The sequence below is a fragment of the Copadichromis virginalis genome, linkage group LG18 (assembly GCF_057382275.1).
Source record: "Copadichromis virginalis isolate Kocher_CV1m ecotype Utaka linkage group LG18, C_Virginalis_male_GT1.1, whole genome shotgun sequence".
In the NCBI taxonomy this organism is placed as follows: Eukaryota; Metazoa; Chordata; class Actinopteri; order Cichliformes; family Cichlidae; genus Copadichromis; species Copadichromis virginalis.
The window spans coordinates 4,399,491-4,427,281 of NC_140635.1; the positions used below are offsets into that span (position 1 = coordinate 4,399,491).

General features: G+C 39.6%; 1 protein-coding gene across 1 annotated transcript; it reads left to right on the forward strand.

Annotated features, from left to right (window-relative positions):
• Positions 1-27,300, forward strand: retreg1 (reticulophagy regulator 1). Its single transcript, XM_085437978.1, has 9 exons — positions 1-271; positions 1,309-1,415; positions 3,893-3,923; positions 21,105-21,222; positions 21,533-21,617; positions 21,891-22,013; positions 22,598-22,668; positions 23,114-23,237; positions 23,346-27,300. The coding sequence occupies exons 1-9, from the start codon at positions 87-89 to the stop codon at positions 23,846-23,848; spliced, it is 1,347 nt and encodes a 448-aa protein (XP_085294104.1). The 5' UTR covers positions 1-86; the 3' UTR covers positions 23,849-27,300.
• Positions 27,301-27,791: the final 491 nt, after the last annotated feature.

A 27,791-nucleotide genomic window follows, 5' to 3' on the forward strand; every position in this document is an offset into this window, starting at 1 on the left:
AGCTCAGTAAAGTCTCCGCTTTGCTTAACACCCATCTCTGCTGAAGGAGCGGAGGGGCAGAGCGGAGGGACCCCGGTCGTTTTTCAATGCTGGGGAGCCGGGAAGCAGGACCCGCCGGAGGTGGGCAGGTGGCCGCGGCCGGCGGACCGCCAAGCCGGGATCAGGAGACCCTTCCCGGCCGCGCAGGGTGTCGCCTCACCGGCCTGGTCAGCTGGAGGCGGAGACCATGCAGGACTTCAGCCCTGTTTGCTGCAGCCAACGCGATGTTCGGGTAGGCATCATGACGCAGGGATATCTCACAGCACTGAGCTCCTGTTAATAAAAATAAATAAATAATAATAATAATTATGACTTTAAGTTAAATATTAAATATACTGTTAAAAAATCATGACATCCTAGTAATTCCACATTAAAGGCGTAATTATTTCAACTTTAGTCCTTTCTTTCTATTATATCTTTTAAATCATTTGACGTTGTTACTTTTAAATTCATCTATACTTCACACACTAATAATAATAATGATGATCTTTAAAAAGGGGTTGTAAATACTCAGCTGCCACTGTTTTCTGTATTTTTCTGTATGTTTCTTATATTTTTCTGTATGTAATGTCTGTATCAGGGACATTGTCAAAACAAACCGCTACCACCATGAGCAAAAAAACAAACAAATCACAATAATTTGGGACTTCATGAGACAAAATTCGTCAAGTTTATGTTTGTTTGTCTGTTTAAACAAATTTCACTTTTCTCATTCTGTTACAATATATTGTTTGAAATGTATTTTATGGCCTAAAAATAAGAGTTACATTTATAATTAGTCAACAGTAAAAGCACTTAAAAAACATTTAAAACCCCAAATAGTGTTCATTTAATTTTGTTTGTATTAGTATTTTTATATATTCCAGCATTGCTATATTACTGCTGCAGTGGTTAATGTACTGAAAGAGGAAAAGCATAGATTGCTGTTATAAAGTCTTCGTTACACAGATCTGTTATAATTCTGCATCCTGACTTTTTGTGTAAGGAAAGCAGAAAAGCTCAAAATTCTGACACAGGGTCATTTTTTCATTATAGCAAAAGAATATGAGAATATTTTAGCTCCACAATAGATGGTGAGTTTTTTTTTACATCCACGGATGTAAAATTATGTATCCAAAATCAAAATATAAAGCTTTATCATCTTGTATAAACAGCTCCACAAAAATAAACATCGATCTGCTAAAACTTCCACAGAGTTAAACTGTGGAGTGCATCACAACAACCTGAGTGAGCTGCTGTGAGTGAAACTTTTGTTCTGTTTCCCTGCAGGTTTGTGGCCTTTGACTCGTTTCGGGCCTACACCCTCCTGGCTTTCCTCCTGGCCCTGCTGGTCATCACGGTCACCACCCGAGATGTAATTCGGTCCAGATCCGCAGGTAACCCCCAAATGATCAGTCGATTAAAGAGAAGAATAACTAGTAAGGAACTGCCTTGCCTTAATCTCATAACTCTGGATCTTCAGTCATAACTGCCCCGAAACCCATTTAAAATACAAATACTGACACCGATAAAAGACCAACTGACACTAAAGTGTTTGTCAAAGTGCACAAGATGTGTAAAGGTGCTTTACAAAAAGTTGCTTGAAATCAGTTTAAACACTTTTGAGTGATGACTTTGTGTCCCAGGAGTCTGTGTATTGTGTGACAGAGGCATCAAGTGATGCTGAACTAGGGCCAGGCTGTAGTCTTGTGTAATGTCACTGTGAACCAAAAGCTGGTGCAGGCTGCAGCGTCGCATCCAGTGTTTGAGAAAATGGACAGATTATTGTCAGGACCACTTTTGCTGCAGATGTAGTAATAGCATTATAATGTATGCGGGGCCTTTGTGGGAGTAATCAACCCCTGGTAATTAAAAAGACGACAGACACTCAGATTAGAAGATGTAAAACAATAAATACCCTAAATATAGAAAAGAATGAATGATCTATAATATATAAGAGTGCAAGAAGCTGAGGTAGTCAGAGGGAGAAGCAGACTGGCGGGCAGCTGGGTGATGTTCCTGAAGAAGAAAAAATGGAGAAAGCTTTGTGATAAGAAACATTAGAGCAGATTTACTACAAGCAAGTTCTAATTTGGTGTTCAAAGTGCTATTACTGAGGTAGAAACTGCATTGTGGCGAGGAATGGTTGGAGAAAACGTTAACACAGTGGATGGAAGGCAGATGAACAGGTTGGGTGGGGCTGATTGTTGGCAGGTGTGCAGGATGAGCAGAGCTGGGAGCCAGGAATAAGGGAGACCTCGCCCACACCCATCCACAACAAAAACACAGACAGACAGACAAACAAGGGTGGGAGGCACCAAACAAATACAAGACAGAGAAAAAAGGAAGCACCAGGGAGTGTTTAAGGGGAGGATTGTGATGTGGCTGTAGCACAAACCCTATAAACTAACAGAGCTGTTGACAAGAATATAAAACATTTACAAAAAGATGCATTGAATGAACGAGGAGCTCAGATTTTAAAAAGGCTTTTATATATTATTTAGATGTATTTGATATTTATGAGCGTAATGGATATATGGGATGTGGATACTGTCTGTGGTTTTGAAATTATTGGTAAATGTTTGGTCTATTATGTTGAAATGTCAACAGCATTTTTATTACTATAATTTATTTATTGGTGATTTCTTTATTTATATTTATATTTCAGGGACTGCGGACGAAAAATAGCTAACAGCTAAATCTGATACAGTGGATCTTTTTTATTAGTAGATAAATGTTTTTTCCATCCCTGACAAATGAAGAGGAAAATTAAAATGAAATAAATAAGCCGTTCAGCTTAAACCCAAGATGTTCCCTCACCAGAGTTATAAATGGCTGCTTTGAAACCAAACAAATCTATTTGGTTCGGATGTTTACGTGATTTCAGCTTCATCCTGGCTTATTAGCCCGATGAGTAAGGATGAGGCATCATCTTTCATGGCGGATGGTGACTCATCAGCCTGACTGTTGCTCACAATTACACTTTGAACACATTGGACTCCTGATGTCAGCAGTTATTTAAGTTTAATGTTATCAGTATAGTTTTCTCTTTGTAGAAAACTTTCATTATCATCACCTAACACTTCTGTTAAAGAAAACTGTTTTTGCATACTTCACGTCATTAAGTATAATTTCATAACATCACAGTAATCATTAGCACTATATCAACACTCAATAAAAAATGGTAAATGGCCTGCATTTGTATAGCGCTTTACTCAGTCCCTAAGGACCCCAAAGCGCTTTACACTACATTCAGTCATTCACCCACTGTTGATAGCAAGCTACGTTGTAGCCACAGCTGCCCTGGGGCGCACTGACAGGACACTGGCACCACCGGGCGCTCTGACCACCATCAGTGGGCAAACATGGGGTTAGATCTTGCCCAGGGATTTTTGGCATGCAGCCAGGATCGAACCACCGACCTTCTGATTAGTGGCTGACCTGCTCTGCCACCTGAGCTACAGCCACCCCATCGAAAAAACGATTATATCTAATTAACCTGTGGTTGGAAACATGAAAAGGGTCTTTGTTAAGCATTTATTTCATCTACAAATTATGTTTCTTTTAACATTATTTTATTACATGGTTGTTATATTACATTTAGAGCCCAATCATAGCTTGTGGTAACTACATTACAGTTTGCTCCAGCCATTTTATCATTGTTTCCATCCATTCATTTTCTACCACCTATCCGGGTTTAGGGGATATTCTTACCGTCACCACCAACAGCTCGATAGGTGAGGGCAGGAATGTAGATCATCCAATAAATCAATAGCTAAGCCTTCAGGCTCAGCTCTCTCTTTGCCACAGTTTCTGCAGTGGGTGTGAGCGCGTGAGTGCTGATGAATAACACATCTGTGGTTCTTTTTCACAGGAGCCCAGTTATGGCACAGCATGACAACAAGGTAAGACACTTAAGTGCAGGTGATTGTGATGTGCAGGTTTGTTAATAATGTGTGTTTGGTGAACATTACAATGGGAGTGTTTGGATTTTAAAACATATCAGAGAGGCAGAGCTGCTCTGAAGGAAGAAATCTTCATATTGGTGAAGATGCTATTGCGGCATTCATTGTTTCCTGAACCTGAAGGCATCCATAGGACAGTGAAGTTAATTTAAACAAAGAAATCAAGAACAAACATGTCTGCATCAAGCTTCTGCTCAAACCACATCTGATCTTAGATTTAAATTATGTCTGACACAACTTGTTTTTCACAAACTGAAAGGTGAAGAGGATCTTGGCTGAAAAACAAAAAGTTGGTCAGCTTAAATTGTTGATATCACACGAAGGAAAGTTTAATTGGATGTTTGTGACTCCTGAAATCAAGTTGATGTAATCAGCTTCAGTAATCAGACGTCTTACTCTGTTGTTCAACTGAAGAAAGAATCGACTGGCAGCAGTGTGGTGGCGTTACACAGTGTTGCTTCATGAATCACCTCTAGCTATGATCTCTTTTTGAGTTTGGACATATGCACAATATTATGCCAGAGACTGAGGTTCAATTAAAACTGAACCTGTAATGCTTTTAGCACCAAGAGATAAATAAAGTCCCAAAATCCAAAACATTTACCGAACAGAGCCAGGAAATATAAATACCAGGGATAACTAGGAATGTAATTCTCTGGGAACACAGAGCAACGAGACATAACAATGTAGGCAATGTGACAAAGGACAGAGGGACGACTGAGACAGTACAGACAGGTAACGAGGGAAATGAAAAAAGGTGGAGAACACAGTTGAAGAAAACATAACAAGACAGAGGGAACACAGAGAACAACGAATACCAAAATAAAACAGGAAGTAACAGAATGGGGAAACAAGATTGTTATTGTCTTTCTTTGTCTCGTGACAAGTTAAAGAGGTTAGACTGGAACAGAATAGGGAGCAAAAGGGAACTAAATACAACTGAAAAGTTGTAAATACAACTGAAAATATTGAAAATTAAACCACAGAGAACCCTGTCGAAGTAGAACATAAACAAGACTTATAAACATAAGTGAATAAAAACTCTATCAATATTAAACTAAACACTCACTAATATTACAAAAAAAATAGGAAACAAAGCTCATAGTGGATTCTCAAAAACAAAAATTCAATTCACTTTTATTCATATGGTGTTAATTTACAACAAACGCCTCGAGGTGCATTATTCTGTAATATTAGAAAGAATCCCCAAATGTCACATGACTCCCAATGAGACAAGCACTTGGCAATGGTGGGAAGGAAAACTTAATTTTAAGAGGAAGAAACCTGGTTATGGAATCATCAGTTCACAAGAAATTCAAAACTCAGGGACCACGACAAATATATCCTTCATTAAAACTACATGAGCCCATTGCTCTGTTTTCTTAAAACCTGAATATGGTGGTGTGTTGCTGACTATTTGCAGCAGATTAAGCCAAGTAATACAACACAAACACAAACAATCTTTTAGGGAAATGATTTCAGTCTCTGGGGTGTGAAGGAGTTAAAGCCTGCAGTCACAGTTACAGAAATGTCACACCAGCCCTTTCTGCTAATTTGTGTTTGCTGCTGTCACACGTTCCTGTGCAAATATCATGCACTAATCAGTAACCAGGATACAAGTGTTTATCATGTATACAGGAACCTGTAGCAGCAGGTTTCTCTGCAGACGTAATTTCCTGGATATAACCAGGATAAACCTCACAAGCAGCATGACCATGTAAACACACTCCATGAACTCAGTTATTTTTTACAGATACAAAATCACACAGGAGCTTTGGGCTGACGATGCATTGTTCTATACTGCTACTCATTAAATGTTTCAGCATGTTTCAGTAATTATTCGTAGGTTGTATTTGAAAAAAATGAGTTGTGTTGAGAAGCTTCAAGCTGAGTGTTCACTGTCAACATCCCGGCCTTTTCAGACCAGCCCTCAGTGGCTCTGATTGTGAAATACTCATAACTTCATTAGTCACCTCATCATGAATGGAGATTTAAGACATCCATGCTTCATATACTGAAACCTAGAAAAAGTCTGTGTGACCACAAAGGACAAGGTGGCGTTTTGATATAGATGAAGTTTCTTTTCTTTTCAGTCATTTTATTTCACATATTAGATGGGTTGCTGTAGTAGATCTTTACCAAAACACTTAAAATCATCCAGCTTTTGCAGAATTTGAATTTTCATAACTTTTGAGTTGTCTTTCATATTAATCGGCACCTGGCAGTGATTGAAACCTTCATTCCAAAGGTTTTTAAATTGTTGCCTCTGGTGGGTTACTTCTGCAGCTACCCCTGCTTTCACAGATGCACCGCAGCCTTGACTTTTCTGAATGTCACCCAACAGAGGTCCATGTGACAATGCAAAACTCCAAAACAGTCAGACTGGACACTGGCTGTCCTTCAACTTCCCAGATTGCTACTGCAGCTAATGTTTTGGTGGATTAACGCTAAAAGTTGATCAACTGTGTCGTGCTTCCTGCATCATTCAGTTGTTTGTAGTTTGAAGGTGATTTTTTCTTAGTTAAAAGGTCAAAGATAAAGGACAAAATCCAAGGAAAGGAACAGTTACAACATCCAAGGTGCATTTAAATAATGAGTTTAAAGACGATTAAGTGCGTTATTAAAGCTGAGCCAAGGCTAAAACTTAAGCTTGTGAAAAAACAAACAAAAAACAGGTTATATAATGTTCTGCTTAAATAACGTCAGATTCTGAGTCAATTTATACCTCTGAAATGCTTCTTATACATGTCTGCATGTGCTGAGGATATTTCAGAGGCATTTGCATTTAAAAATGGTAAAACACGATTTGTCAGAAGCAAAGCAGATGCACATTTAAAACGGGAACGTGTTTTATTTGTTACTCTCTAAAAGCTTCTTGGCGCTCATGGTTTGGATGAGCAGTTCAGCTCTGCCGATGTGCAGTGATTCTAAAACAACTTCTCTGCCTTAAATTTGAGTCATCTCTTGTAAATATACTGGAAGGTTTCCTAACACAGAGTATATAAAGACGTGTAGCTTCTCATACTGTATCATGCATGACTGAGTCCTCTGCGAGAGCCGGGTCTCGTCCTGACTCTCAGCTGCAGCCCTGCAGAGCTGATTGCTCACATATGACTGTCTAATTTAATCCCCCTGCTAATATCGCCTGTGTGTGTCAGACTAAACTGTGTGATTTGTCAAACAGTGAAACCTACAGTTTCACTTCATGCGCGTATCTTGTGATGCATGACTCAAATGCCTACTTAATTAGCAGATTAGTTGATCAACAGAAAGTAAATATATGGAATGAATTTGGTTCTTTTTGAAAGACAGGACATGCAGCTGGAAGGTCAAGTCAAGTCAAGTTTATTTATAGAGCACATTTAAAAACAACCAAGGCTGACCAAAGTGCTGTACAGTAAATACAGATAAAAATACAATAGAACACAATTTCGTAAAACACCTCGCTGATCAAAATAAAAAATAAATAAACAAATAAATTAAACCTTTCTAAAAGCCAATGAAAAGAGGTGAGTTTTAAGAGCAGTTTTAAAAGTTTCTAGGCTTTTGGAGAATCTGACGTGTATCAGAAGGTATCAGATTAAACTGTAATTAACCATTACTATAATCTGTATGTCCTGGGGTATGCCTTTACTATGAACAGAGCTGCATTCACGATCTGAAACCTCCCTCTAACTGCAAGCTTGTGACTGGCTGCTTAGTGTTGATACTTAGATAATCAGAGATGCCTAAACAGATTAATAGCAAGCACGAGCTGATATCATGTCGATGTTGTTCCTGGATCAACAAAGCTAATGTTGGTCCAGGTTGGACATCACAAGTGACCAATGAGATTGTAGTGATGTAATAGTTTTGCCACGTGGAAACAAATTCACACCACACACCAAATCGTAAACCTGAGGCTGTAACCCTGACCGCGATCACACCCTGTTCTCCAACCCTAACCCTGACCCTCACACCCCATTTTTTGATTTCTTTCCTGAGTGGACATCGGCAGTTTTTTCCCAAAGTCACAATGATATGACAACACAATGTGATTCGTCAGATCCAATGATGCTCCCAGACTAACATTATTATGTTGATCCAGGAACAACACCAACATGAGGATGTTAGACCTGATAGTCCGTGTTTGTGCCTTTTCGTTTAAAAGATTCTTATTAGAAGCAGGTCACATTTTTTACACATGCATCAAACAGGTGCTGTAAATTACACAGATTTTTAGTTTTTCTCCATCTCATCTTCTTCTTAGTGGATCATCCATCTCACCCAGTCCTTTGCATCCTCTTTTGTCACACCAACAATCTGCTTGTCCTCCTACGCTACACCCATGAATCTTTCTCTATTCTTTTTGTCTGGCATCTTCATCTTTAAATCCTTTGTCTAACATTTTCACTGTCCCTACCCTGCACAGGTCCAAACCATCTCAGCCTTGTCTCTCTAACTTTGTCAGTAGAACACCTCAACCTGATATGTCCAAATACCTATTCTTTCTAATGACTCTCAGTGAAAATCCCAGCATCTTTAAACCTGCCAGCTCTAGCTCTGCCTCCTGTCATTTTGTCAGTGTCTCCAAACCATGCATGACAGCAGGTCTTACTACCATCCTTCCCTTCACGCTTAAAGCTGTCTTTCTGTCACAAATCTCCCTGACACTCATCTCAGTTGGAAGTTTTTAAATTTTAAATTTTTTCAAACTCTGGTTTGAATCCAGCCTGGGGCCTTTCTGTGTGGTGTTTGTGTTTGCGTGGGTTTTACTGTGGCTCCTCCTCTCACAGTCCAAAGACATGGATGGTGTTAGGTTAATTACGGATTCTGAATTTGCTGTAGGTGTGAATGTTAGTGTGAATGCTTGTCTGTCTCTCTGTGTGTCTCTCTCTCCTGTGATGGAGGGTGAGCTCTTCAAGGCATACCCTGACTCTCGCCTTAAGACAGCATAGTATAAGCTTCACACCCCCATTATCTGAATTGTAGAAGAAACTGGATGGATGACCCCAAAAGGTTCATTCTGTTCATCTGGACGTAGTGTTTTCAGTGGGAGAAAGTGACTTCTACAGTCTCAGCTGACTGCAGGTTTCCCCAACTTTATAAACAGTACATTAGCACAATGACTGAAACTAGAACAATTGTGTGTGAAGTCAGTTTCTTGATCATAATATGCAAATTTTCATGACCATTTAGGAACAACCACTGATCAAACACCATTGACCAATGGTCATAAGTACCATTCACATTCATAGTGAGGTGTTCTGGACGTGGTGTTTAGAGCTTAAAGGATGGCTTAAGGATGAATGACATTTTTCTCACATAATTTCCATGAAGAACTAAACAAACAAACTTATTTACAAAACTTTCAGTTGTTGTGAAGAAATATTTCAAAAAGTGTATCACGTTAAAGTACTATTGACAATAGAGAACTCAGTTATGAGCATGTTTTTTTCCTTCTCTCCTCTCTGTAAGAAAACAAGAATAATTTCTTTACATGATTGTCTTTCCATCCATATCCTTAGTTTTTTATTTCTGCCACTGGATGGAGCCTGAGCACACAATCATGAATTATTCAGTTTGTTTAGGCAAAAGTGTGACTTTACAATTTCTACGCATAACTTTAAACATGAAATATTAATCTAATAGTGATCTCAGTCATCTCTTTGTATTTTTCCATTAAAATCTGACACCCAAGCTGTTAAACTGTGACCTAAAGTTTTCGGACTGAAGGAAAATTGTTAAATAACAACACAGATTTAAACTGCATTAAAATCTGAAAATAAGGTTCAAAGAAGGTATGTGTTGCTCGTTTCCAAGTCCTTAATAATGTTTCTCTGAGATCACCATACTTTCAATATCCCCACTCACTGAACCCTCAATTGAATAAGCAGAAGATAATGGATGGATAAATAAGAAAATGAATAATAGTTCCTCTTTAAATAACAACATTATTTGATTCAATATTTCAGGATACGTAACTGTAGAATAATTACTGTACAGTCCTTCACTGGTCAGATTTGGTCTGTTTCCAAATCTGTTTTATGGACTCTTGTTTTGTTATAGTATTCATTAACTGTCAGTGAGCACCATTTAATACTTTACAGTTTTACATTACCTGAAGTATGTTTATGTCACTGTGGAGCTAAACATATGGTGAGGGTAAATGATTTGTGCTGCAAGAATCTTTAAAAGAAAAAGCTTTGTGATCGTGTTTTAAAAGGAAATTCATAAGATTTTCTTCTTGGTCTTCTTCTTGTATAAAGTTACATATAAACCTGCTCAGCATGAGCTGAAAACAGGTAAATATACAGTCGAGTTCAAAGAGAAAATCCTGTAATCCTTTATGTAAATAATCAGAATATGTGAGAATTTACAAGAAATTCAAAAAACTATAAGCGATGACATCAAATCTTTGAATTTGTGGTATTGATCATGGTTTATTCTTTGTTCTTTTACTTTGTACTTTCTGACAGTTCCCATTTATTTGAATTGTTCATTAAAGTACCATTCAGTGATTGTTCTTTATAAATACCATGATAAAAATAAAATTTTTGCTGTGGAATAAATAAAATAGAAATATCTTAATGCACGTTCTCAGAGTTTCAGATCCCCGTTTAATGGTGCTGAGCCATGACCCATTTGGCAGTCTGTTTTGTGACCAAGTGGTAAAGGCATTGAAGGGGGAGTCACATTCAAATGGTGTTAGTGGTGCAAGGGGTGGAGGTCGTCCGTTACTCGATGCCGGCTCTAAAGGTTCCATGGGATTCAGCGGAGGTGACAGGGATTTGTGGGCGCCAGGCTGGATGCAACACATCTGAGTTATATAACAGATAGTTGGGTGAGTCCAGGTCAGGGGCAATTTACACTGTACTTAAAATGACAGACACCTCACAAGATGCATTTTAATATCATGGACATAGTAATTGTTTCATTTCAGTTATAGTTCACCCAGTTGAAGATTTTTCATCCAAGTAAAACCAAACTGATTAATAAATAAAGGTCCACTTGTAATCTTCATTTGGACTTTTTTCACCCAGTTTCTATCTTCTATGTATTCAGTGTTTGAGTCAGTGGAGCTGATGACAACAACTTTTGGTTGAAAAATGTTAATAGTGTGAGAAGTACAGCTGTAGCTTGAAGTTACACTCATGTGTCCAAAGGTTGATTCTGTTCATCTGGACGTAGAGTTTTGTGGGAGAAACGTTTCGTCACTCATCCAGGTGACTTCTTCAGTCTCAGCTGACTGCAGGTTTCAATCTTATAAACAGGACATTTGCATAATGACTGAAACCAGCCCACTGAAGGAACAATGGGCTGGGAGGTCAGTTCCTTAATCTTAATTATGCAAATTCTCATGACCATTGATCAACAACCACTGACCAAAACCCGCTGCTCAAAGACCACTGATCAATGGCCATGAGTACCATTCACAGAGAGTTGGGGAATGGCTGCAATCACTGTAAGATGGCGAAAGATGATTGAGAATGCATCAAGACGTTACACTCATGTGCATGGACTTCATGTTAATTTTGGGCTTTTAATGATTTCTGAAACTGTTCTAATTCCTGGGTGGAATGATTGCACAGCGTACCTCTTTAACGGCTTTAAAAAACAAGAATTGGATGTACGATTTTGCATTTTGTATAAATACATGCCCACTAATATTTGCCAAAAAGTTAATTCTGTTCATCTGGACGTGGGAGAAATGTTTCATCACTCATTCAAGTGACTCTTGGCAGAATTGGTAGAATTCATTTAATCTGGTTGGTTACATAGCACAAATGTGCAGTAGGCTTGAGGTCGGGACTTTGGGAAAACTACTCCAGAAGCTTAATGTTAGCCTACTTTATCCATTTCAAAACCAGTTGTGATGTTTTTTTGGGATCATTTTCCTGTTCGAACATGCAGCTGTGTCCAAGTTTCAACTGCCTCATAATGAATGTGAGTAAATGCCTGAACAAAACTGTACCAACTGTACAACAGTTACATCAAAGTCACCTTTTGGTTTGTGGACTTGAATTTATTAGAGCTAAGTGGCCATATTTGAATGAGATTGTAGATCATGAAGATAGCTGCTAATTTGTGCTAAGTGTCAGACTAATAAATAATTGGATCACCAACTTCTTCAACTAGCTAGTTCCCAGACTCCAGACATGTGCATCAAAGTCACCACAGCTTTCATTTCAAGATGCCAGCTTTTTAAACAAATCCAAAAAAGTAGAATTATAAAAATATTTTCCACTGTGCAGTTGAATTGAGGGCATAAAATACTTAAAGAGTTTTTTAAATGTTTTTTTTTTTAAATCAAACTTTAAACATGTTTGTTTCTGCAGTGAAATGAGTAATTTCAACAGTCTTGTGGGGATTGATGTACTTTGGGACAGCCTCAAGTGGCCGTTAGAGGAACTGCAGATTTTAGCACTGATATGTTGGTTTTATTTTTGGCTGTAGTGTGGAGCTTAGGTCTCGCACTAAATTTTTGCAGTTTATGTTGGGAGCTTTGATTGTTTCAGATTTCTTTTGCCCTTATTTGCATATCCACACTTCCACAGTCTGTCTTGTACTCTTCCTCTATCTGTCTCTGTGGCATTTGGCTGGCAGGATGGGATTGTGTTGTTGCCACCTGCTGTTGCCTGTCAGAGCTGTCTTGTGGGTAATTGTACATCAGGCACAGAGCACGTCTCAGGCAAAGGCTTGCAGGAGATTAGGTGCTGACCCAAAATGTGAGCTGACAGCTGAGGAGTGTGAGCCAGCCACATATATCTACGTGTGTGTGTGTTTGTGCAGGGGGGCATGGGAGGGGTGTTGATAACTGAAAAAACAATGTCGCAAGTAATGTAAGTAACAGTTGGCATTTATTTTGAGTCATGTTGTGTAAATGGTGAATGTTAGTTTCCTTTTCACTCTCGTGTGGTCTCCACTAACTCCTGAGGAACATACACATACATGCCAAAAGTATTCACTCACAAATCCAAATCACTGAATTCAAATGTTCCAATCACTTCCATGGCCACAGGTATATAAAAATCAAGCAGGCAGGCAGACTGCTTCTAAAAACATTTGTGAAAGAATGGTTTACTCTCAGGAGCTCAGTGGATTCCAGAGTGAAACCATGATACCTGCAAAACAAGTCCAGTTGTGAAATTTCCTCTCTGCTAAAAGTTATTGGCATTATATAAGCGGAAGCAATTACAAACAACAGCCACTCAGCTATGAAGTGGTACACCACGTAAAATCACTGAACAGGGTCAGCGAATGCTGAGGTACATAGTGCACAGAGTTTGTCACCTTTCTGCAAATTCAGTTGCTACAGACCTCCGAACTTCAAACAGCCTTCAGATTAGCTCGAGAACAGTGCGTAGAGATCTTCATGGGATGCTTTTCCAGGGCCGAGCTTCTGCATCCAAACCTTACATTACTGAGCGCAATGCAAAGCGTCAGATGCAGTGATATAAAGCATGCCACCACTGGGCTCTAGAGCAGAGTTTGGTGTGGGAAACCGTAACTGGCCTCCACAGGGTCCTGACCTCAACCTGATAGAATGCCTTTAGATGAATTAGAGCAGAGACTGTGAGAAGGGCAGGTTGAACATCAGTATCTGACCTCACAAATGTGCTTCTGGAAGAAAAACTCCCATAAACACTCCTAAACCTTGTGGAAAGCCTTCCCAGAAGAGTTGAAGCTGTTGTTGCTGTTTACTTTAACAGCTGACATTTACGTGTGCCCGTCTGCTGTTTGGTGCTTAGTGGGTGTAATAGCTTATTTGGTAAAACCTGCTTCCTGCTGCACCTGGAAGCTCAATAACACAAGTCAGGCTGAGTCACACAGCAGAACATAGAACCAAAACAGAGAGATAACTGTGATTGTTTCTCAGGTTTATCATTATATAAATATGAGAACTATCCAGTGATCAAAAAAGCCCAGCACATACACAGGTGTTATAAATTACTCCAGCTTTGTGGATTTGTGGAGTCAAGAGTTACAGGATGTAAACAAATGCCAAATGCAATAAAACTGTTATTGGGAAAGTGAAAGAACTGTTGGTCAAGCATCATGTCAGTGCCATTTGTGTGTTTAAATGATGGTGCTTACAGATGTAGACGAACGTCATGCGACTCATACAATTTGTGTTTGTGGCGTTGGCTTCGAGGAAAGACTCAGTGCTGAGCTACTCTGTGTTCCCACAACAACTGCAAAGTTTCTTAAGAGTTGTGAAACCTGAGTGCAATGTGTGCCTAATTACTTACTGTGCATGTGTGTGTGTGTGAGTGACTCAGCTGTTTCCACACCGCTGGAACAGATTCAGACTGACTGGAAGCACTTGAACCAATCAGATCACTTGGGGTGGAGTGGGTGTGTTTCAGAGTGCCCGCTCTGATTGGACCTGGGGTCCACTGGAGTAAAAACAGCACAATAAACCAACTATGAGTGTTTCATCACAGTCAAGTGATGTGATTAAGTCATATATAAAGAATAACAGTGATTACATCCAGACTTTGTTGCTTTTCGTCTTAAAAGTATCTGGATAACCTTTACCTGTTGGCATCTCTCTGTTTTTGTCTATACTACAAAGTAAGCATATTATTTTTATGATAATTCCATAAAAATACTCCAAATGTCACGGTCTGGGGGGCAGACCGTGGGGGATGTTGGAGAAAGGACCCAAACGCTGGACTTAATGAAATGAACAGTGGGTTTATTTACAGTGAGGTAAATGTACACCACACATTGAATCTCCAAAAGTGCTCCCTCGACTCCCGTGACGTGTCTTCTCCCAAGTGCTGGTATCCCGTGCTCTCTGCCCCTGTGCCTTCACACACCCCGTGTGTCTTGCAGTCCTGTGTTCCACTCTCCTGAGGAAAAAACACAGACACAGCCGTTATGGCACCAACTCCAGCAGGCATACACTGACCAGCACTACAAACACTGACATGGAGTCTAACTCAACGATCCTGCGCCGGAGGAAGCTCCATCGCTCTGTTAAGTAGCTCCCCCGACGATCCTGATCAGAAGCAGGTGTGTGGTAAGCTAGGCGTGACCAGCAGCTGGCAGGGCCACACCCATCAGGCCTGCAGGTGGCTGTCCTTCATCCTCCAGCCTCACACACATACACACACCAGCATTGAACACAAGAACACAGTGCAGCAAACATACATCCAATACACTAATAACAATAAAGGTCCACACTGTTCACGAACCCCGAGTCCCCGGAACCGGGTCCGTGACACCAAAAGGTACAAATAGCACAAACACGGCTAAGAAGTCCAGTTCAGGTGAAGCTGGCTGACAGCTACACCTCATCAGTCAAAGCTATAATAAATCGGTCAAAATTATTTTTTTGTACTACACCATAAACACGTTGCTACAGTAACGTCTCGTCTTTGGAGCCGTCCTGAAGTGGTCTTTACATGAACTTCTTTTGACTCCTGGATTTTGCCTCTTGGGTTAAACACCCAGACAAATACAAAAGGGTGGAAACTGTTTGTCCATAAGTGACAGCGAATTGGGGTCGAGGCCCGCTGGAAGGAAAAGGGCATGACAAGCGTCAAACCTTCCCTTGAGCTAAAAGTTTTGACAGCATCGATCAACACGCAGACAACATTGTGTTTCTTCTCCTCTGTTTGTCCAATGCATGTCACTGAAACAAGAGCAGGTGTGTTTAGGAGACCGTTGTTGTTGGATCGGTGTTGTTGATACAGGCTGTTGTTGTTGCCCCCCACCCCACCCAACTGCACCCAAACCAGCCCAACCTAGCCCAACCCCATCCCTCTGTACTCCTGATGGCTGCCGGATGGAATGTAGTGTGACTCGGTTATTTTTAGACGGGGTCACTTGAAATACTCCAAGCGGGGCTTCATTGAGGATAAACAGAAGCTGCTCTCGTGCAGTGTGTCACACTTAAAAGCTGAGCTTACCTCAAGCCTAGGTTTGCATTTTGTAACAACTGGAAAACATTTAAATTAGGTGTTTCTTTTTTTTCTACCATTATCCGTGATCCAGTTTTTACCTGGCTGTTTTATTTGCACCATTTAGCCCTCTGAAGGTGCCTGAAGACCTTGAGATGTCTCCTGAAGACCATGGGGCAGGATTGAGGTACAAATTTGTGTCCTGGAGAGGAAGCCAGAATAGATTTAAGGAGCAATGACTTGTCTGGTCTGCTAATCCAGATCCAGTAGAAAGAATTTAGCTGTTTTTACAGTTGGAAACATGCAGATATTTGGACAATTTTAGTTGTATTTGTCCCTTTATTGTAGGCTTGAAAACGCATGGATCTGAGATTTACTGATTTTTTTGGCAGAAATGAAGGAGATGATGTAGCACTTTTAACTGAACAAACTCAAGTACTTTAAAGAAAAACTGAAAACTTTTATTTTTGGGGGGTTGGGAGGGTGACCTGAACTTACTAAAGAATCTCAACGTAAAGTTAGATCATACTAAAATTATTAAATTTATAATACATTCAACTTTTGATGTCAGTCTGAATAAAGAAGCACCACAGAACAGATGAACTTTGAAAAGTTGTGTCATTGGGCCATGTCTGTCTGTTCCACTGGTTTCTTATATAACTTGCTTGTTTTGGCTTCATACGCAGACACATGCAGACTGCTCTTTCACGAAGGCATTAAATGTAAACTCCATCAGCTGGAATTCTGATTTCTCGCTCTGTTAATATCAGTCTTTTTACCTGTGTGTCTCTACGCAGAACATAATCAGGTATTAGTTGCGTCAGAGTCAGGTTTTCTGTGGTAAACACCCACATAAACAGGGGGCAGACACAAGTGAAGAGCTGAGATGTTTTTGCCGCCATTCTTTGCATTGTTTGTCTTTCTATTTTTAAACTGCAGTCACTGGGCTTGTTAGAGGCTCAGATGTGCCGCTTTTCTGTGTTCTGTTGTTTCAGAGCCTTTTAGTTTCTATTGGACTATTGCCTGAATCCTTCATACATGTGACTAATAGTGACCCACCAGTGGATAACAGTGCTCAGTGGTGGTGTGTAAGAGTCTGGGGCAATGAAACATGATATAGTCTTTTCTCAACAAGTATCCAGAGAGCATGGGGCAGGAGTTTTGAGAATGCACATGTTGAAGGTTGACTACTACTTTAAGTTGTGCAAACACTTTTTGGTTAAATCTAAAGTCAGAAACTGGTGATATTCACTGGAAAATCTTGCAGATAGAGGCTACCAAGAAGTGTAAACATAAACCCAATATTCATACTTTTGATCGGATAATTTTTGGGGGAGTTGAAGGCTGGGTCAATGTCTTGAAATGTGTTTTTTTCCATTCCCATTGAGATTTTGTGGTGTGTTTACTGACATCATTGCTGTTGGTTGGTTGGTCCACTCGGTTGTGGACGTGAATGGGGGCAGTTGCCGATCCAATCACACATTTTCCAAGTCTGCTTGGGCTCCAAGGCTGCCTCAAGGAGTATGGGTTGTTGGTAAACTCTAGTGCAATGTCTGCATAGACAAGTCTGATTGGTCATCTTGATAAAAATCGAACAATTTTATTAAGGTCGCCTGTCAGTATACAAATGAGGATGAAAGATGGCTACTTGCCACCAGCTTACTTTTTAACGTGAAAAGTGTGTTACTCTGCTCAGAGAAATGGGTAGATTTTAACATTTCTTTGAAAGCGTTTTGGTTTGTTCCTTCACTTCTTGTGTCATGATTGCAATGAAGATGATGAGGTTAATATAATGGGTAGTGTTAACAAGTGTTAATGAACAGATTTCAAGATTTTAGCATGTATTTAGAAGGAATTTAGTCAGGAAAAATCACACCTAGCTTCCCTTCTTCAGCCTTAATGCAACAACAGAATCAAGAAAGTCCCCTGAGCAGAAAGTTTGTCTGTCTGGTGACCCCCACCAGAAAAGTCAAGATCAAAGTAGGTCAAAACATCTGCTGAATGTGCATTCATTTCCCAGCTGATGCAAATATTACTGTAAAAGTCAAGCTGGATGGAAAACTAAATGGGATTTACTAATTTCAGAACAAGCAATCATCCATATGGCACTGTATCGCATCACATCCACGAGGCCTCTGTGTCAGCTGTAAAGCTGGATTTGCCAAAGAAATTACCAAGCAACAAGCTCAAACAAACAAATGTGGTGAAACTTTACAGAAGAGCTGCATGTCTTTTTAGGGAGATGTCTGGCTTTCGTGGAATGGATAAATTCTTACCTTGTCAGCCCATCCATGTTGCTATAATTGCTTTGCAATTTTACTGTCACATGTTCAGCACACCATCTTGCCTGGAAAGCAAACTCCTACAGGGCGCTGGAAGTCGAGAGGGGATCAGCGGGTTGAGTTTTCGTCATCAGGGTTATGTGAGACAAGGCTGGGTGTGTGGGTCAGGTGGATGTAAAAGAGATACTCTCGCTTCTCGTGGCCTAGGTGCCAAACTGAAGCATGATTGTGGGGAGGGAGAATTGGACTGAGCTGCAGATAAAGTGGAAGTTTAACTGATAAGTTCTGACTGTTTAATTTCTATGGCTGAACTAAAACAGTTTCTCTTTTTCAACACAAATACAGGGCGTTTTTGGATCGTAGCAGATTACAAATTTATACAGACAATTTGGATTATCATTTTGAGTCAATGCAAATGATCTGTGTTGGGTCGGACAGTGTAATAAAAGTAAATATAACAACGACTTGGTGGAGTCCATCTTTAATGCTGGTCAAGGATGAAAGAATAATGGAGATGACTGCAGACATGGCACTGATTGTGTTAGTAAGCAAAAAAATGAGGTTCTGGGCAGAAGATGGGCTGCAAAGTGGCTTGCAGAAGTGCAGCAACTGTAAACAACTTTTCTCCATATGAGATTTACCGGTTGCATGCATAGGATGGTATCAGTTAAATCACCTTAGTAGTCAAGTTTAGTTAGTTTAATGCTCTGTTTGTGAGACAGTGAAACTGTGAATGTGGAGTTAAAAGCTGTGCAAGGAAAGAAGAAAACCAACCTTGGTGAAGATCGTTTCCAGTATTAGCAGCTGCCAGCAAATGCTAATATGCAATACTTAGGCTGAATAAGCTTTTCCTAAAGACCTGCCAAGAATAGGGATAAATCTGGGATACGTCAGAAATACCACATTAAGTCACACCGTGCTGGAAGTAATTTTTTTCTTTTACAAATGTCCAGTCCCTTTATCAGCATGTGCTGGTAAATTTGTATCAAGTTGCACTCAGAAAGAAAGAACAAGCTCATATTATTAGTGACAGACTTTCAGCGTAAGTCATTGGAGGTAAACGTGGCCTTAAGCTGCCAAACGCTGCAGAGCCACTGGGCTACAGTAGTGATCCTACTTGTATTTGTTAAGCTTCCCCTTCCACACTGTTTACTGCATCAATCATTCACTGGAGTTAAATCAGACTCAGAAAAGAGTTAGGTTCTGTGTAAAATGTAACACAGTCTACAAAACTGTCAGTATTTTGATATTTGTTGGTTAACTGGTGGAAACCTGTCTAGCTGCTGTAGTAACTTGAGCCCCATCACCATTTCCCACCAGCTGTTTCCACCAGGACAGCTGCAACCACAGGACATGTAGTTTCCATCCTCAGCTGGATAAAGTGGGATATTTAATATGAGGAACATGGTTGAGACATTTCCAGCTTTTACACTGACAATGACAGATTAATTTGGTCTGAACAACAGTAGAAATTTCTCTTAGTACACTATGCATTCATGTTTGAACTTGAAATGCTCTTGTTTATTTTAGGTTGGATAAACAATAACAACAATCTGGGAAATGAGTCAGTAGGCTAAATAGACAGCAGGAAAACAAAGGTAACAAGCTACAGGTGAATTTAATCAAACACTAAAGAGGACAGGGCAAATACCAAAAGAAGGAAGCAGACACAGAAAGAAATATGAAGACCTAACCTTTAAAATAAAACAAGAAGTAAACCAAAAAGGAGACCAGAATAAACTTTGACAACGAGACAAAGGTGCAGGGTAGACTGAGGCTTTCTTCTGCAGAGTGATCACATTTCATAGGTATATTTTAGTGTAAGAGACTGCTCACACTGAGTTTGAGATTTTTGTAATAACTGGGTCCAGATTTATGCTTTTCTTTCTGCAAATTTTTGCTATTTATTTCCATCATATTCACGAGAAGATAGTAGGCTAAACAGCTCTAGAAGTAGTATTTTGCTTCCTGTTTGAGGTCGTGAGAAAGCACATCAATCTGATTTAAGTCCAGATCTTGACTAGGCCATTACAAAATCTTTTTCTTTGTTCTTTGAGCCATTCAGAGGTGACCTTTCCAGAATCACTGTCCTGGTGATAGATGTTTCTGGTGTTACATTATACACTAGTAAATGCTCATTTATCACATTTTAGCTTTACTAATATTACGTTGCGTTACAGCCTGGGGAACTGAAAGTAGCTAAGAGAGGAAAGATGACTTTAGCTGCCTCATACTCATATCTATTTATCACACATGACCTACACACGAGCCACACCTGTGCCTTTCATAGCTGTTTTATATCTGACGAGAACACGAGAGGCTGATAGTGGAGCTTAAATAGGAGGTGATGTTCGGGAACTCCCATCCTGGAGCGGAAAGTTTTATAAATCATCAGGTGGCCCAGAATTCCCAGCAGTGCCACAGCATGGAAACCAGTTTCACATCCCTATTCCCATCCCACACCTGTCTGCACAGTCATCATGCCAATGTTATTGTAGGCTTCCTAATTTAAACAATGGCATTTGCATTGGAGTGGCTTTTTACTTGGACTAAAATTTATTAATGACCCTCAACGAAGCAGAATTTCAAGCCTCTGACAGCAATGTAATCCCCTTCTTAGTTTGTCAAATGCTGGTCCTATTTTTAATGCGGAGTCACCGTAAAGTGTGTCAGCATGATCTAGTCCAGTCAATTTATTGGAGGGGACTATGAAAACAGACTAAAGCAAGAAATGCAACAGAACCAGAAAACTTAAAAAACACAGAACTCTGGGCAACAGACCCACGACCACGACAATTTTAGCCTTTCATGTCTAAATTATGGAGGCTATTAGAGTAACAGCATCATTAGAGCTCCAAATTTACATTTTAGAGGCCCATTGTTTCAAGCACAGTCAGGAGTGTTATCTTCAATTTAATTAACATTCCTCTGTCTTTGTCTCTTTATAGCTGGGAGATCATTGATTCAGGCCAGGACAGCCGGACTGGGGTTGGACCTCAGCTTACTGACTCCCTCAGACTCTTCCTGCAAGAGACATCAGCTTTCAAAAAGCAAAACCCAGGCAAGGTGAGGCAGAGACGACATACCTGATGTATGTCATGAACAAAGCATATATGTATACTGTATATATATATTTAGTATAACAATTAGTTAATAAATTATTGAAATCTGTATAAAACAATTCTACCATTCAGCATTGTTGGAAAATACCTGTTTGCTTTATAACTTCACTGTCTGTAATTTGTGTCTGAAGCTGAAGCTTGGAGGGATTTTGCATATCTGTAAAACCAGAAATACTAAAACAGTTTATTGTTGAGGGGGAATTTAGTTTGTAACTGACAGCAAAAAGTTCTTTGTTTTTGCCTCTCTGTTTTAGTTTTGCCTGCTGGTTTGCAGTGTGTGCACTTTCTTTGCTGTCTTAGGACGCTACATTCCAGGGATCGTTATCTCGTATATTCTAGGTGAGTCCTCAAAGATTTGCTCAACAAAAGGTCAAGTTATCAACTGAAAAACCCATTTGAATCACATTTTTTGTCTGGTTTCCGAGAGGTAACCCTTGTGTTGTCCTCGGGCCAAAAATGGTCCATAGTTGAATAGCAAACAAGTAGATGGGAATCCCAAGGACAGCACAAGTTAAACAGCACATATGATGAATATCGCATGCTGAATTTGAGCTTGCTGTACACATTTTATTCTGCAAAATAAGCTGACATTGTTTTTCTTCCTCTGTGAAGTGTTGGGTGTCTTTCTGTGGCCTCTGATTTCATCTCATGACATCAGCTCGTGGCTGGAGCCAGTTCTGCAGAAGCTGGACTTTGGCATCGGCGAGTTTTTTCAGAAAATCAAAGAGAACCACGGTAAATATCATGCAATTTGTTTTTACTCATTATCCAAACAAGGACATGAGATCAGGAAGTGACTCACCATGTGTTTTTTTTTAAGACAACTACCTGCCAAACTGCTGCAAACCTATATGACCTTTATTTTTCTATTATGTAGACCTAACCAGAACAAATCTTTAAAAACTTTAACTGAAGTTTTGTTGCAACTCGTAAAAGTCTCCTTTGGCATATGCAATATGAGCCATATATCTCAACAACACATAACAAGCATAATGTAAGGGTCTGTCGTTTCTGCTCTGCACTTCATTAAGACTGTTTTTTCATTTGACCCAAAGTTAAGTGTGCAGGTAAATTAACATTAAGGTCACGGCTTGACCTAGATTTGACATTATTTTGAAATGCTGCATAGCATGTAGGAACTATTGTAGAAATGTACACTGAATGTGGAGTAGATTTTTTATAAGAATGCTTATTTAAATAGCGAATAAACATTAAAAAGATTTGTTATCATGTAAAAATCAGTTTACCTTTTTTATCCAGTATTTTGCCAGAGAACTAAATCAGTCTTATCCATGTTTTTCTTTTTTTTTTTCTTTTAGAAAAGCGACTCCTGCAGGCTCAGAATGAGAAAGAAGGCATTGAGTCAGACCTCTCCTCTATGTTTCCAAAGGTTGGCTAATCATCTTCTCATCTTAATGTAATTATGCCTCTGTTGACTGATAGCATCCAGTTAAAGCTAGTAAAATTCAATACACATGATCCACATCACCATCAGCATGGGACAAATCCAATGGCAAGAAATGCTTTAACGTTTTTCTCCTCATGCCAAACACTGAGCTGCTGGTTGAATTCACTGAGTGCACTTCCCTGTCACGCTCACTATTAGAGCGTTCAAATCACTGTGCAAATATAATGAATGCAATGCAGAAAGAATGTGTTGTATGCCTTGTAAGCCTCAAGTGACTTCAGGATTCTGCAGTTTCATGCACTTAGTTGTTATGCGGCTTCATCTTTTAGTCCCGGATGTCACCACTTTGTCTGAGTCAACCAATTACCAGCTCAGATCTGGGTTTGCACTATAAAATCTGACGTCTGCGTGTGTCTCTCTCCCCCAGCTCGACTCCACAGTGTGTAAAGAGATGTCTGTCTCGGACACAGAGGTGTCAGATGTCACATGGACAGACAATGGTACTTTCAACCTGTCAGAGGGACACACACCACAGACTGAGAACTCAGAGGGTAAGTTTCATTTGACGCTCTTCTGACTGACGCCGAGAGCTACTTTGTGTCTCACATATTTAGGTAACTGGTGTTTCTTCCTTTTTGTGTCGGGGCCACTTTGATCAGACTTTGACAGAGAAGAACCGTTCATTGGTGGCCTACCTGAATTCCCTTCACTTGATAATGGCATGACCACCAATGGCGACGACGACGACGACCTCAGCCTCGGCCTTGCTTCACCTCCAACTCGGCTCCAGGATCCAATCAAATCCAAGCACGAACCTCAAGACCAGTCCACCAATGCCCTCGATTTGGTCAACCAGATGGCAGGTGAAGTTATCACCGCTGCAGTCACAGCTGCCATCCAGGAGAGAATAGAAGCAGCAGTCAGCTTCATGACGCCAACTGAAGACCCCAAGCGGGCGGGACTCACAGAATCGAGCAGGCTGCTGGAGCTGACCGAGGAGTCGGACAGCGAGGTGGAGGACTTTGAGCTGCTGGACCAGTCAGAGTTGGAGCAATTGGAGGGGGAGCTTGGCCTCGGAGAGAAGGCCAAAGCCAAAGAAGAGGTGCAGACCGACAGTCCCGCCTCTTCTGGCTTCTTGTCCAAACTCCTTAAACGCCACTGACGGATGAAAAGTTTGAAAGCAGATGGTGAGGTGTGGTTTCCAGAGGACATGTGGAGGGGAGGCAACTTTATAGAGCTGTGAGAACACAGAGTTTCAATTTAGCTTCTTCCTGTTAAGCAAACATCTACAGAACTGATCAGATAGTGCTGTCTTTTTTTTAAATCGAACCAGAGTAGCCCAAAGCTGAGACCACACCATATACCCTAATAATGGCTGACCAAACTGAGGCCTCTAAGATGATTTCAGTAACTAATGAAAGATCCAGGCTCATCTGAAAACAGGCGTATGGATTTTTTAAATTTATACTTTTATTATTTGCTATCAGTCAGGTGGAGGCTGGTCACTCACGTTTATAAGGCTTTATATGACTTTCAAATTAACACTGAATTGACTTAGGCGTAGTTTTTAGGTTACAGTATCGCTATGTGGCAAGTGTGCAAAACTAGTGTAGTACAAACTAATACAGTACAAATGCTGACTTCCCATAAGACTCAAATCTTGTGACATACTACTCCACTACTACTCCTTGGGTTGGTCCTTCACATAGAGCTGAGAGAAATTAGACATTTAATTACGCCTATGAGTCAAGTCACAGCAAGGATTAAGTCGGCTTTATTTAAAGAAGCATGAAATGCTACACAAATAAAGGCTAATCTACACTATTGAGCCCTGCTCTAAAAACAGACATAGATGTAAAACTGTCTGTGAAGCAGGATTTAAGAAACAAGTGCTTAAAGTTAAAGTTTTAAAAACATGTTTGGCGCCATCTTCTGTCAGTACAGAACATGACGTTATGTGGTTAGTTCGTTACTAATAGACTTATATTAGTTTATATTAGCTAACTTGTGACAGAATCGATAGCTCAGAGGAAAAGTAATGATACTAAAACTAAAAATCATTCTAACGAGATCACTTCTTTGCTGCCCCTGACTGCAACAATGAGTTTTATGTTAACAAACTGAGGATATACTGTCCACTTTCACTGTGTGTCTCTTTTGCAGGAAGTGGCTGGTTGCTGTTTGGCTAGCTGCACCAAACAGGAAAATTAATCTGTTAGTCGTAATGTTTGGATTTGTAAAGCACTTTGTAAATGAGGACTGTGTGGAGCAGAGCCTGTTCCTCACCAGGTCGGGTGTACTGAGCCATGACATCAGCTTGCAAAGCAGATATTGGCAAGATGCCATCAGCACTATTTTATGCAACACAAAAAAATTCTCTCTTTAACGAAACACAACCAGTTTACTACATAACAGGTTACTACATGAGTATCAGACCAAAAACATAACAGGTATTTTTTTTTTTTTACCAAAGGGTATTAGAAACCCTAACACTCATCAGCATGTCCACAGGAAAAATGGGCCATTATGTTGTAAACTGTCTGGATGTGCTCAAGAAGAGAAAGATTATCTTATGACATAAAAAGTGCTGAATGCATCAGCTGATTGCGCTGCTCAGTAAACTTGGCCAGAGGAGGAAAAACCAGTTTATGTCAGCCCGGTGAAAGCACCTGTCACCTGTCTCAAACAGGCTCTCCTCCACACAGTCCTCATTTAGAAAGTGCTTTACAAACTCGAACATTAACAGGTGGATTTTCCTGTCTGAGTGCAGCTAGCCAAACAGCGACCAGCCACGTCCTGCTAAAGAGACATACAGTGAAAGTGGACAGTCTATTCTTGGTTTTAACATGAAGCTCATTGTTGTAGTCAGAGGCAGCATAGAAGTGATCCTCTTAGACTGATTTTTAGTTTTAGTATCATTACTTTTCCTCTGAGTTATCGATTCTGTCCCTAGTTAGCTAACATAAACTAATTTAAGTCTATTGGCCGCAATCAACCAACCGATCACATGACGTCACGTTCTGCACTGACAGAAGATGGAGCTAAACATGTTTTTAAAACTATAACTTCCAGCAAAATTCAAGGATAATTTTACATCTATGTCTGTTTTTGAGAACAAGGCTCAATAGTATAAATTAGCCTTTTCGTGTGTAGCATTTCGGGTTCCCTTTAAACACAAAGATATTGTGTGGTGTGGTCCCAGCATGACAGGCAGGTGACTGGTTGATGACAAATCTCCTGCTCTTGATTTTTCATCAGTTGTGGCTTTTTAAAACAGCTGAATGGTATATGAGGTCAAAATTTAGGATTGATGAGCATCATATAAACACTTAATATTTCATTCATCACCTGCTGTTATTTAGTTCTAAGCAAATAACGATATTTTTGTGTTTATTTATGTATTTGTGAAATTATTTTATGCCTGTAAATCATTTTGTATTGTTGCATAACAAATAAAGGAGTGATTATTCACAAAATACAACAAACGTCATATTAAGATTTATACCTTTTTATAAACCATCTCGAGGTCTATGCAGTTAAATCCTCTCAGACACATTTTGGGGCCTTATGGGGAAAGGAGGTCATTAGTTTAAATTGTGAATTTCTTTTTAATATTTTATGTTTTGATCACACTTTAACACTAATATTTATTGTCTTTTTATGCACATTAAATATCTTTACATATGCATACAGCTAAATTACAGTGTGTGATTAAAAGCATTTAATAAATACATATCTGCAAGTGCTAAAAGTAGTCGCATTAGAGTTCCCCAGACTTTGAAACAAGATTCAAAGTTGGGACTTAAAAGGTAATCTAAGTATAAAAATTCACTTTTTAAATTGTAGTTTAGGAGTAAATGTTAACTGAACACAGGTGTTATTGTAGCAAAGACTGTATTTTACCAGTGAGTTTGTATAGTGGGCAGAAAAACTTCCTATCACCTGCTGTTAGTATCATAACTGACAGGATTTAGTTGCTTCCAGGACAGGCTCCAGGATCCCAGGCTGGATATCTGGGAAGAAAAGGACGAATAGATTTGGTTGAAAAACCACTGCTGCTGCTACTCAGCTCATAACACATGAATCAAACTTCAGTGCTGAAACAATTCTTCCAACTACATTACCCACAATTCCATCGAATCAGTTGACAATCACAAGGGAACCAAATAATCTTTAATATGTAGTTTATTATTAAAATTTGGATTTGAATTTTACCTGTACCTGCTTTACCTTTATGTTTCATGCATATGTTATCACAACTTGCAGAAGGTATCAAAATTACTGTCTCAGCTTTAGACATGAAGATATTTAATCTGAAAACTGAGTGTATGTTTAATTTGTCACAGTAGGGGAAGCACAGGGAGGATTAATGATGGCTTCACTCATCTTAGAGGAGGTCCCGTATGTGGTCATGCTGATTCACAGTCACAGCTTTCTCTGACACTTAGGGCTTTTCTCATTTCTCTAATTAGGATCACTGAGTCATCATGAGGGAAATTGCAATTTCAAAAATGTATCTAATAGACAGAGAAAGAGTCTATCCTACATTGTTTATGTACTAAAGAGGCAACACAGCAAATATACAAACCACAGTGTGAGGAGCACCTCTTAGTCTTGTGAGATTTTTTGTAAGATGATTGGTTGCATAATATGCAACCAATCATCTTACAAAAAATCTCACATTAACGGTGAGGGACAGAAAGTTTGAATATTATTCAAACTTTCTGTCCCTCACCGTTAATGTGTGATAAATAAAAAGAACAAAAAACTCAAGTGCGTGTTTAAATTTCATTAAAAGTAGGCCTAAATAAAACAGTTTTCATGAACACTATGTATTTATTTGACATCTGAGATCAGAAAATGCGACAGACTGTAACAAAATGATAATCAGTCAGACTAAAAGTCCAAATGATAATCTAAAATAAAAAACTCAAAGTACCATCAACTTTACAAAGCGAAATGTTGCTATGTTTGTATGTCTGAATAAGTTGAACAATTTCAGGATATATGAAGATGCATCTAAAATGCATGCTGGCTGCAGGATGACTCAGGTGTCAGTGTTTCAAACTTAAACCAAATAAAGCTGTATTAAACAGCTTCACCAC

Coding starts and splice junctions, on each gene's coding strand:
- retreg1 (XM_085437978.1), top strand. CDS start 87: ATGCTGGGGAGCCGGGAAGCAGGACCCGCCGGAGGTGGGCAGGTGGCC. Junction 272..1,308: donor GCAGCCAACGCGATGTTCGG/GTAGGCATCATG, acceptor GTTTCCCTGCAG/GTTTGTGGCCTTTGACTCGT. Junction 22,014..22,597: donor GAAAATCAAAGAGAACCACG/GTAAATATCATG, acceptor TTTTTCTTTTAG/AAAAGCGACTCCTGCAGGCT.